Below are 18,647 nucleotides of genomic sequence, written 5' to 3'. Positions count from 1 at the left end.
CGTCGCCCAGCGACATCATCAGATAAAACTTTATGAATAGGCAATATTTTAACTTCAGATTTGTCAATACATGTACATCAACCATCAATTTATGGCTAAATAAAATAGATAAAACAATAAAATAAGAATAATGAGTTGAGTTAAAATCTAGATAAAATATGTGAGAATACAAATATTTACAAAAAAAATAAACAATATATTTAATCAACTAGATTAATGTATTTTGCTTGTAAACCGACGATATATACAAGGTGCAATCGATATATTTTCGAACTGGACTTCATATTTATTATTTTCTACCATGCCTGTTGAGTCATCTGTCGAACAGCGTCAGATTTTCTTTAATAAGTGAGCTTGTACACGTGATTTTGTGCAAACATGTGAAGGAGCTATTGCGATTTATCTTGGAATTTCTTCATATACTACTTATGGGCTATTCCATATGAAATCGATCAGTAAAAAACCTCGCATTTTTTTAATACTCTAATTTTTTCCCTGTTTATACAAGGTGCTGAGGAGAGTGCATTTTCAAATATATACTATCGAAAGTCAAACGGTTTTCGTATTATTGAGCGACAAATTTAGCGTATTTTATAAAAACAAGCCTCTTTCAGCGCTCAGAACTCTGGAACCGTTTACTGCAGAACATTGAACGGGAGCTCATTTTGAAGCTGACATTTGGTAGATTATGTTAAGAAGTAATCCTTATTTTTAATATGTAAAGAGAGACAGATAATCTGATTTTACTTACTTTTAGGCTTTTTTCCCATTTGTAAAAATGTAAAAAATATTGAGAAAAAACCTTGCATTATTAAGAGGGATTCGGCATTGTTTGCTTAGTGGCTCGGCAATAAGTTTCGAGGGTATTAAATAAATTATACAGCACGACTGCTATCAATCTCACAACTGTAGCGATATCCATACATATGAAATTTACACAAATGGGTCAAGAATTAACGAATGCGTTGGCTGTGCATTTGTCATCTATTGTGAGGGCATAGAAGTCCATACAAAACTCATCCGACTATCTCCCACCAACACAGTTTTTCAAGCGGAACTCTACGCTATCAAGGAAGCGGTGAAATGGTGCGCAGAACATGATCATAGTGCTCGCATCTACAGTGACTCTCAGGCAGCAATCCATGCAGTAGACAATAAATATATATTGGATCCCCTCGCAATTGAAATAAGAAATAACATCAGAAATACAACGCATGTCTGTGTAAGTTGGGTTCGTGGACATGCTGGAACAACTGGAAACGAGCGTGCTGATGTGTTGGCGAAACAGGCTGCCGCTTCGGATCTGGAATATATGTACACAAAATGCCCTATGTCTTATGTGAAGAAGCGTTTAAAAGAACGTGTAATTAATCAATAGAATGATTACTGGGTTCGCAGCACAAAGGGAGCCTTAACTAGGGAATTATACTTCCCTACCATATACGATAGACTAAATTCTAAATTAATGCAACCAAACTTTGTTCTTACTCAGTTCTTATCTGGACATGGCAAGTTTGGTAGCTATTTCGAAAGATTCAAGATAGAAACAGAAGGTGGAAATGTTTGTGCATGTGATGACTCCCTGCAAACAGTCCAACATTTGTTATTTGAGTGTCACAAATTTGAACTCCAACGTCTTGAACTAGTTTGTCGATTAGACAGGTGCGACACCAAGTACTCCCCACCAATACAAGTGTTCCGAAATAAATGCTGTTATCAAGATTTTATGAGATATGTAAATTATGTTCACAAAAGTTGTAATCTGAACACATGATAAAATTTGTATATATCACTGAATTATTTTTTTTAAATTTTTATTTTATTTTTTTTTCGCCACTTGTTTTGTTTCCTGTGAGGGTGTGTTCCTGTGGTATAGTGTAGAGTCAAAGAGTGTATGTGTTTTGAAGTTGAGTTGTGTGTTGAGAATTTCGTTGGGATGTGTTTTTTGTGTGTATATTTCATATTGTTCTACTGTGTTAGTTCTGGCGTTTTTGTTTGGATGTGTAATATTTCCATGTCTATGGTGATGTCTCTGTGGGTGTGATTAGCATTTGGTATGAGTTCTGCATATGTGGAGGTGTTTTGTAATTTTGTTATGGCTGTGATGTGTTCTTTGTAACCTGTTTGAAACGATTTGCCTGTTTGTCCAATGTAGAAGTTGTTGCAGGTGTTACAGTTGAGTTTGTATACGCCTGTGTGGTTGTATTTGTTTGTTTGTGTTGTTTGTGTATTGAGATGCTTTTGTAGAGTGTTATTTGTTCTGTATGGGATGTTGTAATTTAATTTCTTGAATGTAGGTAGTAATTATGTGCGTTTTTTTTTTTTTTTTTTTTTTTCTCCCCGTATGTTAGTGTGATGTATTTTTGTGTTCTTGTGTTTGTGATGTATATAATTTAAAAATTTCTTGTGACAACAATGTTTAACGGAAAACTGTGTAACGTCTTCAGAGATTTCAACCCACAGAAATTTAAACTACATTCTAGTGAATACTAGGATTAGATATTTGCTTAGGTTACAATATAGCATACATTTAATGAAACTTATTAATAGAAATATAAGATTGTATTTTAGGATTTAATTTCAACTCATTCCATTTCATTCATTCATGTGTATAACGTAAAAAACTTTGTACAGATTTGCTGAATACAGTATATAGATTTGTTAAATTGTATTAATTTCATAATTGACACGTAAGACTAATTCAATAGGAGACTTCATTAACCTATATCATATTATTATTATTATTATTATTATTATTATTATTAGCCTACTATTATGTATTTATAACCCTAACATACCTATCTCAGGTAAAATAGGGTTCTTTGTAAAATTGGAGTATAATAAATAAATAAAAATAAATTATATTCACACGCCTAGACTTGAACGGCGCAGTACCGCACGAACTGGCCGAGAGATGAAGATAAGCAAGCATTGGGCGTCATTTTACTCCTGTCTTTATGAAAACTTGTGATAAGCTAGTCCAGCTATGCGCTACCAGACGAAACATCACGTGTTTATGTCTTCTGGCCTTGCTTGCCTAGTCTAGCTGACGCCTCACGGTCTGCTGGTTAGTTCACGCGCGTACTATTTTATTTTCTTTAGTACTTTCAATACTTTCTTATCTACGGTGCACCAGTAAAAAATATGTGTTTATTTGTACTTTCGATGCGGAATCTAACCATATATTTTAAAAATATTGTTTCGTGGGCAAAGGCGTTTAATGAAGAAAAATCTAAATTTCTCACTTTCCATAAAAAGTAAGAAAAACTGTTTACATGTCAATATAAATTTTAAGTTCTCAGCATCAAAATAAACCATGATTTTGATCATTGGGTGAAAGGGTTTCGGAGCCACAACAGTTTAAATTTGCTAATTTTATGAAAATACGATAAATTTAAACATTTTTAATTTAAACACTATGAAGTTCTGATGCCTCAAACTTTGCACAAAGCATTGTATCACAGTTGTCAACGGACAGAAAAAGTTTCATTGTATTTAAAAATTGCAAGGTCAATTTTCTCTATATTTCGGTCGATTTGAGATGGAATAGCCCTTATGGTTAGTCTTCTTCTCTACCTTTCAAGTGATACAACTAGTATGGATTCCAGGAGCTTCCTTGGTTCTAGATAACTACTCCGTTTCCCATATCTTGTGTGTTGCCTACATTCAGGGCAGTCCGGAAACTTGTATCCCGGTATGTAACGGCCAAGGTACGTCGGACAGTTCGATACTTCACTGTTATCTCTTGGGGTCTTTGCTTCATTAACTATTGAACACATCTGAGCTTCGGTTTCCTTGTATCATGCAGATTGATATGAGTGTTAGAATATAAGAGAGAGTGATAAATAAAAAATTAAAAAACTTTAACAAATTATTGGCCCTTCAAGTCAGGTGGAAGCTATCACGACATTCTTTAGTAGGAGGGTGGTGCTATGAGTTTCGTGGATAACATGCCTGTCTGGCATATTTCGCCGAAATAATTTTAATATTCTGATCATTTCTATGTTAAGCTGTAAAATTAAAGATAGGTCTAAAGATCGTTGCTCATCTTCCTATGTATTGTAGATCTCTGTATTCGTATTCACTGCTGTATAAAAGCGATTAGCATGTACATTTCGGCCAAAGTGAGACCGGTATCCACAGAGCATCGTGAGGAATTTGGGAAGCTACATTAAGTAGCGTAATCCGGTTTCTTGAGCCAGCCATAACGACTGAGAGGATGTTCATGCTCACCATGGGTTACCCCATACTGTTGGGATAGTCGTTTGTCTATGTTGAGACATGTTCCACTTGTGTAATATTACGTACAACTAACATTCTGTAACTTCCATTTTATGGGATCTGAAAAAATTAATAGCCCTACTTGTACTCAGGGGCTTACATTTGAAAGTTTGTGGGTTGACGACCACAAGGACCCGAGCTAAATCTGATATTACTTCCACTTATATCAGATTTCTCTATTTCAATCTTTTCTGTTTGATCTCTCTTGACCAACTCTTGTTGTCTTCGACACCAAAGATATTCGAGTATTCGAAATCTAAATTAGATTCGAACTCTAAATTATACTAGGAAGCTAGAAGGCGAATGGAGAACTTCCAAGTGTCAGGGCAATAGATACTACTGCTACTGCTACTACTACTACTACTACTACTACTACTACTACTACTACTACTACTACTACTACTACTACTACTACTGTCACTTCTTCAAAATTTACACAATATAGAGCTATAGAATTTACACTTCAATGAGTACATAATTGTGTATCATGTTTGGTCAAGATGAGTTCAAAGGGATCTCAGCAACCCTTCCTGCTCTCCACACACACTCAAAATACACACATACATGTCCGTTTTAAAAAGATGTATTGAAGCTATAAAGTTAAACTTTTTTCAGAACAAGTGTCTCAGTCCACCTCTGTTGGTTCCGTATTTGAATTAATTTATTACAATATAAACTTTCGTACTTACCAGCATTGAAAGCTAAGATTATTATTCCAATCATGACGAAGAACTTAGCAATGTCCTTTCCCATTTTTCCAAGTGCCACCTGAAAAATATCAAGTAGTTGCTGTATGTATGTTAGACATCATCAACAGTTGTAAAGATAAAACGATAAAACCTAATTGGTCCGTACTATCTTCAGACGAAATTGAAAATTCCATTGGGTTTTCGTATTTCATTGGTGTTCTTATGCTAATTCAGTATCTCGTGACAAACGGTCTTCATAATTATTCTTATACCAGGTGTTTCAGACCACCGTATCAGCCTTTTTTCTCAAAAGTATATGATACTGGTTATTCATAAAAAAAAATTTTGATCACCAAAACCTACGTAAAGAATCGATTGGTGGTAGTATCATTTCCCGTAACAAATCGGAAGTAGGGGTACCTGTGGTCAACTTCGAAATTTCAAATAACAACATGGGTCATTGAAGGTACCATTGGAAATTACTTTTAAAAAGAAACAACTTTTTACTGAAACTTTTTTTCTAACTTTCATTGTTTACTCACAAAGCAACAAAATTGTATCTTCTGAGAATACTGTATGTTGTTTATGTACGTACACTCTTCATAGTAAGTGTTCAAAATGTACGTCACCTGAGACGGTTCCTCGTATAGGATAAGGAGGTTTTCATCAGATTAGTATTTCTTGTTAATATTCTTATATGGATAGTAAGTGTGGGGCGTGTAAGAAAGTTCCAGAATGTGAGACGGAAGTAACAGCTGGGCAGAAAGGCCGAAGCCACGCTACGCGGACAGGAAACATGTGTCCAGGTGTGGAGTTGACCGATGAGGGAATGTGTGGACTTTGCCTGCGGGTGGTCAGCAAGATGACGCCAAGCCAGGTTCGAAAAGAGACGGTCTGGTATATGTCAGAGGGTTGTCAGAAAACACCGGAAGTAGGGGAGGATCTAGTTAACGAGCAATTTTTGAAGAGCGCGTCTTAAGTGACGTAAGAGTAATCATGGCCAATCAGGATTCGTAATAGAGACACGTGATTTATAGATAGAAGGGCGAAATTGGATATTTGGTGGTTGCAAGTAGAGGATAGATTTGGCAGATAGACAGAGGGCATATAGAACGCTTGCGGTGAGGACGCACTCCACATATTCTCGGCGAACCTAACTCGGAAGGATAACAATTTACGGACTTAGAATTTTTTTTAGTGGGTATATGAAGAAGTCGTGTGTTATATCATCCTTATAAGTCTGAATTCTTTTCTCGTCATTATTATTACTTTAGGAATAAATTGTCATCACGTTATCAACTCTCCGTTATATTACCGGTGTTTTATAGTACAAAACATATAATTACGTGAACCCAGAAATTAGTCTACCAACTTGTAGGAAATGAGAGCAGTATATTATACACTTGGACACGCATTTCTGCTAATCCAAAACCAACACTTCATAGTAATAAACGTTATCATAGAGATTTCTTACCAACAACTTCTGTGTGCGCTTACATCATTTCAATCAACGAGCACGTCTCCCAAACCCCATGTCCCAATCGTTTGCAGCTGACTTGGGACCTCATACTCTACCAGAGTAATCTCGAGGAGGCTGGCGCCCAAATTAATTAGTGTACATCTTTAATTATTGACATCAACGTGCCTCCTTGAGCTACTCTCCATACACAAAGGGACTGGCAGCCGAGGGCAAGGAAAGGCGTCGTGGGCAACAACGACGACGACCGACGACCGCCGCACACCCTGTGCTAAACAATGTTCTGATCACCTCTTAACATCCGTGATTGCACTTCATCACAGCTGAGAGACCCATAGGCTTCTCTAATTCTTTGTTTAATGTCTTCACTAGTTGTTGGACGCACCTGATAGAACATGTCTTTAATTCTCTCCCACAAGAAGAAGTCATTTGGAGCGAAGTCAGAAGATCGGGTTGGCCAAGCTATTGGTCCTCGTCCAATCCACCGTAGAGGAAATAACTGGTTAATAACTCGTCGAGCCCTACGTGAAAAGTGAGCCATACAACCGTCCTGCTAAAGTCACATCATTAACCGAATCACAAGGGGAACATCATGAAGGAACTAGTGCATGATGTTTCGGAGGAAGTTTGCGTTCTACCATTCATGTTCTCCTCAAAAAAAGTATGGTCCTATGACTCGGTATCCGAGGAGGCCACACTATGTATTGAGGCTCCACACGTGCTGGTAATCCACTTCACGTAGCCAGTGTGGATTAACCGGAGACCAGTAATGGGTATTGCAGAGATTCACCCGGATAGAGCATCAGCAAGTAGAGCTGAAAACCCGGGTTCAAATCTCGGTGCCGCACAGTGGTCTAAAATCCGTATTTAGGAGGACAAATGCAGAAAAATGACATGTAGAAAAATGAAATTAAACCCTTAAATTATTTTTCCTATATAACTGAGTAACACTGAATTGATAATCTTAATCAGCGGAGGTGGCTGCATAGCGAGATAAGAAGCCGGTAACATGCCACATTTCGCCACCCAGCATTCTTACTCAGCAAGCGCCGCGAGTCTGCCGTTTTCCTTGTGCTGTAACTGTGTTGTAAGTGGTCGATTAAATTCATATTTGGTACCATCATGTCTTTAGGTATGTAACACTGTTTGTTTTTGTTACATTTAATGTTATTATAGTATGTAAAATTAGCATGAATGGACACGGGACAAAATATAAATATAACCATTGAGTGCAGACTTTGCTAAGGCAGAGAAAAAACAACCCCTTTGGTTCGTCCAAAAATGATTTTTTTTCACTTCTTCCACTATTTACCTCTATTTTAAATCTAGTCTTAAGGTGCGCAGATTTGCGGAAGTAATAATTTATGAGCACTTTTCTTTCGAGGTGCAGTAGTGAAATTTTTCTCGGTTGCAGTTATTTCAATATCTGTGAACAGAATCTGCTTCCGCAGTATAATTCAGGGAATTCAAGATGACAGCTTGTTAATTATGTACAAAAATAAGCTTCCCGAGTGTCCAAAAGGTGGAATAATACTTAAAATGTTACATTTCCCCCCCATAAGATTTTGTCTAAATTCATCCCCCTGTAAGGGGCACTTCTGCTCATACCAACGTAAACAGAGTCTGTACACAAAACAAATGTACTAAGTGTAACTACTGTATAAAATTTCATAAAAATCTGTTAAATAGGAGAAAAGTTACTAATTTTGTCTAATTGTGCCCCCTAAAAGGGGTAGTTCTCCTTATACCAACGTAATCAGAGCTTGTATACAAAACATATATGTTCCTTGTAACTGTTTTGTAAAATTTCATACAAATCTATCAAATATGAGAAAAGTTACTAATTTTGTTTAATTGCGCACCTCCTATAAGGGGTAGTTCCACTTACACCAACGTAACGAGAGCTTGTATACAAAACATACATGCTACCTGTAACTACTTTGTAAAATTTAATAAAAATCTGTTAAATAGGAGAAAAGTTACCAATTTTGTCTAATTGTGCCCCCTAAAAGGGGTAGTTCTCCTTATACCAACGTAATCAGAGCTTGTATACAAAACATATATGTTCCTTGTAACTGTTTTGTAAAATTTCATACAAATCTATCAAATAGGAGAAAAGTTACTAATTTTGTTTAATTGCGCCCCCCTATAAGGGGTAGTTCCCCTTATACCAACGTAACGAGAGCTTGTATACAAAACATACATGCTATCTGTAACTGCTGTGTAAAATTTCATAAAAATCTGTTAAATAGGAGAAAAGTTACTAATTTTGTCTAAATGCGCCCCCTATAAGGGGTAGTTCCCCTTATACGAACGTAATCAGAGCTTGTATACAAAACATTTATGCTATTTGTAACTGCTTTGTAAAATTTCATAAAAATCTGTTAAATAGGAGAAAAGTTACTAATTTTGTCTAATTGCGCCCCCACTATAAGGGGTGGTTCCCCTTATACCAACGTAACGAGAGCTTGTATGCAAAACATATATGCTACCTGTGACTGCTGTGTAAAATTTCGTAAAAATCTGTTAAATAGGAGAAAAGTTACTGATTTTGTCTAATTACGCCCCCTATAAGGGGTAGTTCCCCTTATACGAACGTAATCAGAGCTTGTATACAAAACATATATGCTACTTGTAACTGCTTTGTAAAATTTCATAAAATCTGTCAGATAGGTGAAAAGTTTCTAATTTTGTCTAAATGCGCCCCCCTATAAGGGGTAGTTCCCCTCATACCAATGTAACGAGAGCTTGCATACAAAACATATATGCTACCTGTAACTACTGTGTAAAATTTCATAAAAATCTGTTAGGTAGCTGAAAAGTTATTAATATGTCCCGCTAAATTTGCATTCTAGACCACTGTGTGCCGGAGAGAATTTTTCTCCGTTCCACTCATCTTTCATCGTATGATGCCGCAGAATATCTCCACGGAAATACCATATGTACTTCGGTACATCATAATAATATATGATATGCGAATAATCACTTACAGTCTTACTAATAAAAACTCTATATACAGACGTTTAACTGTCTTATACTTATACAATGAGTAGCTCGTTTATACGTCGTGTGTAAATTCCTTACTAATAATCACTACATATGTCGTGTATAACAGTACAACTGTTACACAGCTACGTCATAATTTCGTCATAACTTCGTTACGAAAGATAATAGAATATCTGAGGTTCCTTATTGCATCCGGTAGAGCGCTCTAGTGTGGCGTGTTAAGTATCGATAGTACAACTGGCTCTAATCGATTACCGTACTATATTTTGGTCAAAGAGCAAAGAGCTACAGCAATATTATTCTAATTATTCTGTGCTCTTTGGTTTGTTCTTCTTTGGTTACTAGGCAACCATCATCATAAAATGACAGTCGATACCATAGACAAATAAATAGAAAGACCCCCAACTCAATTCATTACCTTCGACACGCTATTGACGCGACGTCGAGACACTTAGCGGCAAAACATCGGAACTACATCTCGTTACACATAGCGGCAGAATGCGGAACTACATCCCTTGTTACACGGCCCGATCGGTATTACAGGTATCCGTTATGCCAACATTAGAGCACGATCGGTACTGCAGATACCTATTATACCAACACATACTGGTATTTTTCATATCGCCAAAGGAGTGTGTAATGGTTTATCAATTTAAATAACATGTTTAACCACAATATTTATATCACATTTTTGTTTTAACATGTGAATATAAATATAATGGTTGAACATGAAACTGAAAACCATTAACACACTACCTCTTTTAACACAGTCATTTAACCCTTTTATTAAATTAATTTATCAAATTTGACTAATAAAAGTTTTTGCATCTTCTAGATCAAATATGTAATTGAGATACAGGATGCGAATAGGATAGGATACTTCTCTCCAAAACACCTTAAGCACTATTTTTAAATAATGTTATGTATCATGTATTGGAAGATGAAAACAAAAAGATTGACTTTGGAATATTGACTTCGAAGTTATTATTGGTCAGTTATATAATTATAATTCACTCTTAATTTTTTATGTCAAACATTAGCTTGAAAATAGTCATAAGATGTTTTGCTGTGACATAGTACAACGCACGTTCATAAACATTTATAAAACACCACTTTATTTGTTTTACACCGTCAGAGCTGAACATCTATTTTTAAAAGTAACTGCCATTAGTTTAATATATGGATATTAAAAATCTAAGTAATCAATAATCACCATTGGTAAAGAATACAAAGAAAACTATTTGTCTACAACAGACATAAAAGTAACTTAGACTTTTAATAAAAACACCATTAAGAAATACAAGTAAAAAAATTATTTTTCATTCTCTGATGTATAGTTGATTCAAAACACTGAACATTTTAGAAAAAGTGCAATACAATTTATTAGAGATAAGTCTATACTTCGCAACATTTCCTAATTTTGAGCTTTGATACTGAGTGTTTGATTTGGTTGTGGCCCCATTGCTCAAAATATGTTGTTGTTGTATTCTAATGCCAGGGGTTTGACAAAGTCATTTGACCTCTTGCACTCCAATATTTTTCGAAGATATTATCATGGCCAGCCACTGAAGCACAGATTTTGAGGTGTTCCGAATCCATTTCTTGGTTTGAGTTGCACAGTGGGTAGTTAGGGGACTGATATATTCCAATTCTATGCAGGTGTTTGTTTGGCCAGACAGTCATGGCCTGTTGCCAATCTAAATGCAGCTACAGACGATTTTCGTGGTAAATTGGGAATTAACTGTGGATTATGATGCAGAGAGTTCCATTTTTTCCCTTGAGATTTGTGTTATCAAATTTTGTTTGTTGAAGTCTAAGTATGTAGATTTAATAAATCTTTTCACAGAGTAATAACGTAGATTTAGTAACAGGTCTGTAAGTAGCAGTGCTGCCCTTCTTTGCTAAGGCATCCGCATTCTCGTTTCCCAGGATTCCACAATGGGATGGTATCCAATGGAATACAATTCTTTTATTGAGTGATATTAATTGAGAGAGCATTTTAGTTATTTCTGCTGTTTGAGATGAAGGTGTGTGTTTAGAGACGATTGATAGAATAGCTGCTTTGGAGTCTGACAATATAACTGCATTCCTAAATTTATTGATGTGGCATAGAAGATTCCTGAGACTTTCACTTATTACAATGATTTCTCCGTCAAAACTTGTTGTTCCATATCCAAGAGATCTATAAAGTGAGAAGAGACAAAATATTGTACCATATTTACTCTCTTCTTAGCTGATGTTATACAAGCATTCCATTATAAAAAATTTAGTTGCTTCTGTACCATTAAAGTAGTCCCGCCCAGAAACCCGATTGGGGGACTATTTTGCTGCATAGAATTGGAATATATCAGTCTCCTAACTGTCCATTGTGCTACTCAAACCAAGAAATGGATTCGGAACACCTCAAAATCTGTGCTTCAGTGGCTGACCATGACAATAATTTTGAAAAAATACTGGAGTGCAAGAGGTCAAATGACTTTATTGTCAATTGCCTGGCATTAGAAAACATCAACATATTTACTCTGGTCATGATAATATCTTTGAAAAATATTGGAGTGCAAGAGGTCAAATGACTTTATTGTCAAACACCTGACATTAGAAAACAACAACATATTTACTCTCTAAAAATTCTAAATAATGCACCCAAATCTCACCAGTTGCAGAAGCTGCAGATTCGTATCGCTGCCACTGGACTCCCTCCTATGCCCTATAGATGACACAACTGAAATGCTCATTGTACTAGTAATTATTATTTGTATTTATATTACTATGTAATGTTAACTTAGGGTCTTAAAGATCGTTAGATTTATCATTGCCCTATATATTACAAAAATTATATTGCTCGTAATGTAGAAGTCAAGTACTCTACTTTTTTTTCAGATGAATGAATGAATTCCCCTTATTTTCCTTCAATTAACTGAAGAAATCAACACATTAAACGAAATGAGATAACAATGATGATAATAATAATAATAATAATAATAATAATAATAATAATAATAATAATAATAATAATAATAATTCATTCTAGTACCGAGGTCATGGAAAGCATGGGGCTCTACCTCCATGCCCCCCAAATGCCTTCTTGGCATGTTACGGGGATACCTTTACCTTTTACCTTTATTATTAATAATAATAATAATAATAATAATAATAATAATAATAATAATAATAATGAATGAAGTCCATTACCATACACTTGTTAACAAAATTAAACACAATTTTGTTAAAAGATAAAGACAATGAATGAATCACTCAATGAAAGAGAATACAGGTTCAAATTGATGCCACAGTGAAGTGCAATGAATGAAGCAATTATGTTAGGTGGTGAAAAAGGTTAATGTAAATAGGCTGGTGATGAAGTGGGTCGTAGTTCTTGAGTGGGATACCAAGCATCCCTTGATGGAATGGCCCCTCTTAGTAAGTTATATCTGAAGTCACCGTTATACTGATTACTGCGAAAATGGCTTGCACATATATAGGCCCTTCTGTAAGGATGAGGATTTTTTGCCACAGCTGCCCACATGTGGTACCTGTTACAATCAAAATTCTATTATTATCTTAAAAAAATATACACAAACCAGGGTTGGTATTAATTTAAATTAATGATTTAATCATGATGTAAATAAAATAATTTTCATTTTATTTACATCAAATAATTGTTACTACTTAAATCACAGATTAAAATTATATGCACCTAACATGATTAAGATGAGAAATTAACTTCCTGAAAAAAAATATATATAAACGTTTTTACATATTACTGTTCTGCTGCTTCTTAAAACTATTAGCAATATATATGAGTAGCAAACTTGCATCTCTGCAATGAACAAAATATTTTCTATGGTGAAATATATTTTTCTTCCTATGAATTTATATAAAATTTCACCACAGAAAAATCTTTGTTTATTACAGACATATAATTCTAGCATTTTCTGAAGAAATGGACAGGTTTTGAAAGTTTGCTTCTCATATGTCTTTTCCCAACTCCTAATTAAGGAGCAACAGAACACATGGTACAGGTAGTCAAGTAGAGCCTACTTTCGGAATCACCACCTAATTAAAGCACAGTATGATGCTGAGGATTGAAATGAATAGTTGTAACTCATAACAATATTCAAAGTAAAAGTTGCACAATGCCAAATGGACTACGTATTTATTCTGAAAACACACAATGCTAAGCTCTTCTGATAAATTTATTTGTAAATATTAATCTCCCTAAATAGTTGAATTCTTTTCTCATGAATAACAAACTGAGCATAATATCTTGCCTAAATCTAAGCTAATTATTATTATCATTAAGTGCAGGTTATTAGTGCTGTAACTCTTCATGTATTAATAATGAGGCCTATGTGTAAACATAGTAAATTATTTTTGAAGCAATGTTGTTAATTACTTAAAATAACACATTAACAAAATACACAATTATGTAGGAACTAATGCACAAATTAAGTTTAAATGAATTACAAAAGAAGGCAAAAACTCATTTTGATAAACAAATATGAATTTGACAAATAATTCTCACTTAAATTTAAAAATCACTACAGTTTACCAACCCTGACTATTTACTGATGATATATAAGGATATCTTTGCATTGAGCTTATGCCAATGCCATTGCTTATCTTTTAAGCTGTGCTGCATTACTTGGCGCAGGAAACAGGAATAACCAGGTCTTCTCATTACTATCCGATTTCTGACAGTACACTGCAGCACATTCACAGTGTAAAACTCCGCCATTTGTCTTTCTATTAACTGAAACAAACCAGCAGTAGCCTAATATCATATAATGCATTAATAACACTACATTTCATAGAACAATTGAAGGATTGCAGTATAATCAACGTTTGTGAAATATTCCTGGAAGAATTCTATCCACGAGTCTATAAAAATAATAAATATCTCCGGCAATTTAACTCTTTTTATTTTATCAAAATTATTCCAGTAAAGGTATTACTGTTAACTGTAAAGTCAAATTTCTAAAATATATCTTTTCGGGAACAACACTTCTTTACTATTGCGTTGCCAAGCTAAGGTACCCCGCCATCCTTTGGTAACGCAACTGTAAAGAATTACACCGGGAACAACATATTTAGTCATATCAGATTCTGTCCCACGAATTTTAAGATGTCTGACCAACTTAACTTAGCTATATACAAAAATAAGATGTTCGTTCATACCCAAAGTGTATATTAACTCTGTTAGCTTACCTTTAAAGCTCTTGGCGTAATTGCAGTTAGGCCTAATACACTGTTGTAATTCAACACAGAAGTCAGTTCATCATGTGGTAGTGGTAGAAGGGAGGTAATCGCGTTCTGAAGTTTATCCTGAAAACAATTACAATTCTCAGTTTAATAAACGTTTAAGATATGATGGAAGAATTCAGTTTAAATTAGAAAACATGACGGTGCAGTTAAGCTGCATCTACATGGTTCAGTTTTTCATGCTCGTACGCACGCAGTCTGGGAAGAATATTGAAAGAATCAAGTTTAAAGCGCATGTTGAATTAAGGTACATTAAGATTTTCTATCTACAAGGTACGCCATATTAATATTAAAATACCAAAATACCATGTGATGGAATGTAAAAACCGATTATAGTTTCACTGACCAAGTTCTGCAGCAGCGAAAGCTAAAATAATATATTATCCTGCACATTGTGTGCACTTCCGTTATTATTAAATACCAATCTTGCAGGCATTGCTTGAATGTGTGAAGTTGAAAGAAAAGTTGAACCGTGTAGATGTAATCTCAAACATATTTCTTTCTTACCTTTAACGTTGCGAATTATTTCTTGTTGCAGGAAAGCACCAGTAACTTCTCAATTAACTCGATCTGTCCAAATTTCTTCCTTAAGCAGCCATGTTCGTCCATTCCATAATTTATACAAGATTTAAACAGAATAGGAATGCCAACATCCAACAATTGATCAACTGAACAAATGAGGTTAATAGGTCATACACAGTACACTAATATGGCTACTTTGTCCTCGAATGAAAATGCAAATTAGCTATATAGTAATAGTAATAATAATCCGAATATTATAAAACTGACACATTCTGTAAATAATGGATATTAATAATATCTGTTTAAAACTGTCATATTGGCAAAACTTATAACCAAAGAACTTTCGAAACCAAAGAGTTTTGTACTGCTAATTTTACAAACTCTGTGATCGAAATACAGCCAGCGCTGTCCTGACCACATGCGGCAAACTATGGAACATCTATGAGCATCCAACATCTATCATTTGAGGTTAAACCCCCCTGGTCGATACGAACAGCTGTTAGAGGGGCGGCCATTTTTTCTCTATATACAACGCTTAAACAAGGGGTTTCGTGCAAAGCAATTCCCATTGTATAGTTACAGGCTGTTTATACGTCCATCGCTTCTGCATGGTTTATTAGTAAAGTTTTCTGTCTCAACTCGCGTAAGTCTAGTATAAAAACTATACACGGTTTATTAGTAAGACTGTCAGTGATTTAAGACGGCGCTTATTCCGTCGGATCAACGAGTGCATCTCTGCACATGTGTGTGGACATGGTCCCACTGTCATACATCTATGACGCAGTGCATGAGGGTAGGCCACTAGAGGGAACCCAAGAGGTGGAACTTAAACTGAGAGGATTCGATCCGACAACGGGATGGGAATCTGGTGTGGCTTAGAAATTTGAAATTTAGAAATCTTCTCACTATTCGTGAGCTGCCACAAGGGACAAAGAGTACTTAACCATATAAATGTTTACAAGTTCAGTGAACCATTAATTTTGTTTTGACAATGAAACTCTTACAAGTACATAGCTGCAAATACATTTTGTGATTGGTGGAAATATACTTAGTTTTAGAGAGGCAAGTGTTACAAAAAAGTAAAGAATGCTAATGAACTTGGTTTCATTTCGAATATAGGTGATGCTTCAGGAGAGCAATTGATCCTTTCAATGCAGCTGAAGTTACAATCGGAATAATATATATATAGGTATTCCAAGCCTCTTAAACACATCTTTCATGAAGAGAGTAGCGGTACCTCTTGCTCCAACCAGAAGTCCGATTACTTCAAGCTCTTCTAGCTGGTTCTTTTGGAGGTAATATGGAATGGTAGGATTGTAGATATTCTTTTTTTCCTTATCCACTTCAGCTGGCTGTTCCTCATTCGTTTCGAAACGCACAGTGGGATCAATTATGAATCCAGATCTTGTAGATTCCTTGAAAGCTATTATATCTATGCGCCGTGTACTGCCAGTGACGGAGAGACCCTGTACTTTTTAAAGGTGTTGTAATCGGCATCTTTAAGGACAGTGGCTATAACTGATCGTACTCGGTGGTGTCTAGCGTTTCGCAGACCTTCGCCGTGCAGATAGGATCTCAGGACGTGTGCAAGAGTTTCAACCTCGTTGTGGCAATGCCTACAACTGTTGTCCTGAGATCTTCCCGGCACAGCACGTACTGCAGCAACATTTCCATCCATTTTAATGCCATCGCGCTATTCGCTGTTGGAGAGTCCTTCGTGTTTACAAATCCATTTGTTGGCACTAGGATATTGTTTAAATAAAGCTACGCCTTTCCCTTTCTGTAGACGACACCACATATCAAATTCTCTGTTCCTCAGAAGGTTACGAATCTTTGTAGCATTTAAGAAATGCTACAAAGAGCATCAGCAGTAAAGCTGAAAACCCGGGTTCAAATCCCGGTGCCGGAGAGAATTTTTCTCCGTTCCACTCATCTTTCATCATATGATGACACATTTCAATGCATCTCTTGAACAACAAAATTCATCATATAAACAATCATCATTCACAGCAAAATCAAATGTTTAGAATAATTATTTTTAAATTGCAAAAATAAGGGAGAAAAATACTCGAAGAGAAGGAAAATGCGGGAGCCGGGAGACTGTTGAAAATTAGGGACAAATACGGGAGATCCCGGGAAATACGGAAGGATTGGCAACCCTACCTTTCACGTATATCCACTCTTTAACTTAGTTCAATAATTATTAACGTCTTAGTCTTACAACCGTTGTGGAACAATTAATCATTAAAACGAATGTTTATGTGAACATTTTCCTAACGGACGTTTATCCAAGAAGAAGACCTTCCAGATTATACATGAATGTCTTGTAGAAAAAGGCTCTTTTGAAAAAAGAGTTTCAGATTGCGAAAGACCAATAAGCACCGCAACATCTGATTTAGAGCAACGAACCCTTAATCGATCCTTTGTTACCTGTAACATTTACAGGAATATCATACAGTGAATTTTAACGGAAGATTTAAATGATTTGCTGGAATAAGTTCCACTACATTTAATTTAAATTTACTATGTAGATTATTTCATGCATGACATGGCATCGCTTCATTCTTCTGTTGGTGCTAGAATGATTCTTAGTAGCGATTCCTTAATAAATGGATAGGTCGTGGGGAACCAATACCCTGGCCTGTTCGTTCCCTGGACCTCATTTCATTAGATTTTTATTAAGTTGACATTTAAAAGCAATTGTGTATTCGAGACAAATTGAGAACATTTAAATTCTTCGCCAGTGTGTTGAAGAAGGATGTGGGAGAGAATAAGGTATTCTTGGTTCCAGAAGTAAAGAACCTTTTCGGGAGGGTTGGGTTCAGGAAGTCATAAATCTGAGTGACACGCTCCCACAATTGGTGAAATCATGAACAAAGATACCGCCAGAGACCTCCCCCCCCAAATGCTGTGTTGTCAATTTTTCATATTTGGGAGAAGATCCCTGCTACCGTTTCATTTAAATTCAGTACGTTAGTGACAATGTTTAACTTCTTTCGGCTATGGATACCGATAACAATAGTGAAGTGTCGGCTACAACGCTCTTCTGAGAGGACGTCGACTAAGTATGATAATTGTAATAAACAAAGCTCGGAACTTGGGGACTTGTGTCTTTACACGCGGCTAAGCGTCCGGGCTTCAATGTCAACAAACTCCCGCTTCCAGTACAGAGGTATTGTCAGGTTTGCTATAAAAGTGGTTTCTGACTGGAACAACACATTGATAGTATTGCGGTAGGTTGAAACACGTAATTTTATAGCATATGCATAATGAAAATAAAAATAAACTAGTGGCTTGTGCAGCAAATACTGCTGCAAACTAAGTTCATTAGACGTTCAAATAAAAATTTTTCAGATTTATTTTCAATGAAGAATACTTGTCTTTTTGATAGTTATTTGCTTCCATAATAA

At 35.6% G+C, this 18,647-nt stretch overlaps 1 protein-coding gene across 1 annotated transcript in view; it reads right to left on the bottom strand.

Moving 5' to 3' along the window:
* LOC138702780 (short transient receptor potential channel 5-like) overlaps positions 1-18,647 on the bottom strand; it is a 190,225-nt gene that overhangs the window by 81,909 nt on the left and 89,669 nt on the right. Inside the window, exon 10 of the mRNA XM_069830080.1 lies at positions 4,971-5,049. Coding sequence (XP_069686181.1) covers positions 4,971-5,049 — 79 coding nt within the window. The remainder of the gene's footprint in view (positions 1-4,970; positions 5,050-18,647) is intronic.

This window comes from Periplaneta americana, chromosome 7 (genome assembly GCF_040183065.1).
Source record: "Periplaneta americana isolate PAMFEO1 chromosome 7, P.americana_PAMFEO1_priV1, whole genome shotgun sequence".
In the NCBI taxonomy this organism is placed as follows: Eukaryota; Metazoa; Arthropoda; class Insecta; order Blattodea; family Blattidae; genus Periplaneta; species Periplaneta americana.
This window is presented reverse-complemented; position numbering and strand designations above follow the sequence as displayed.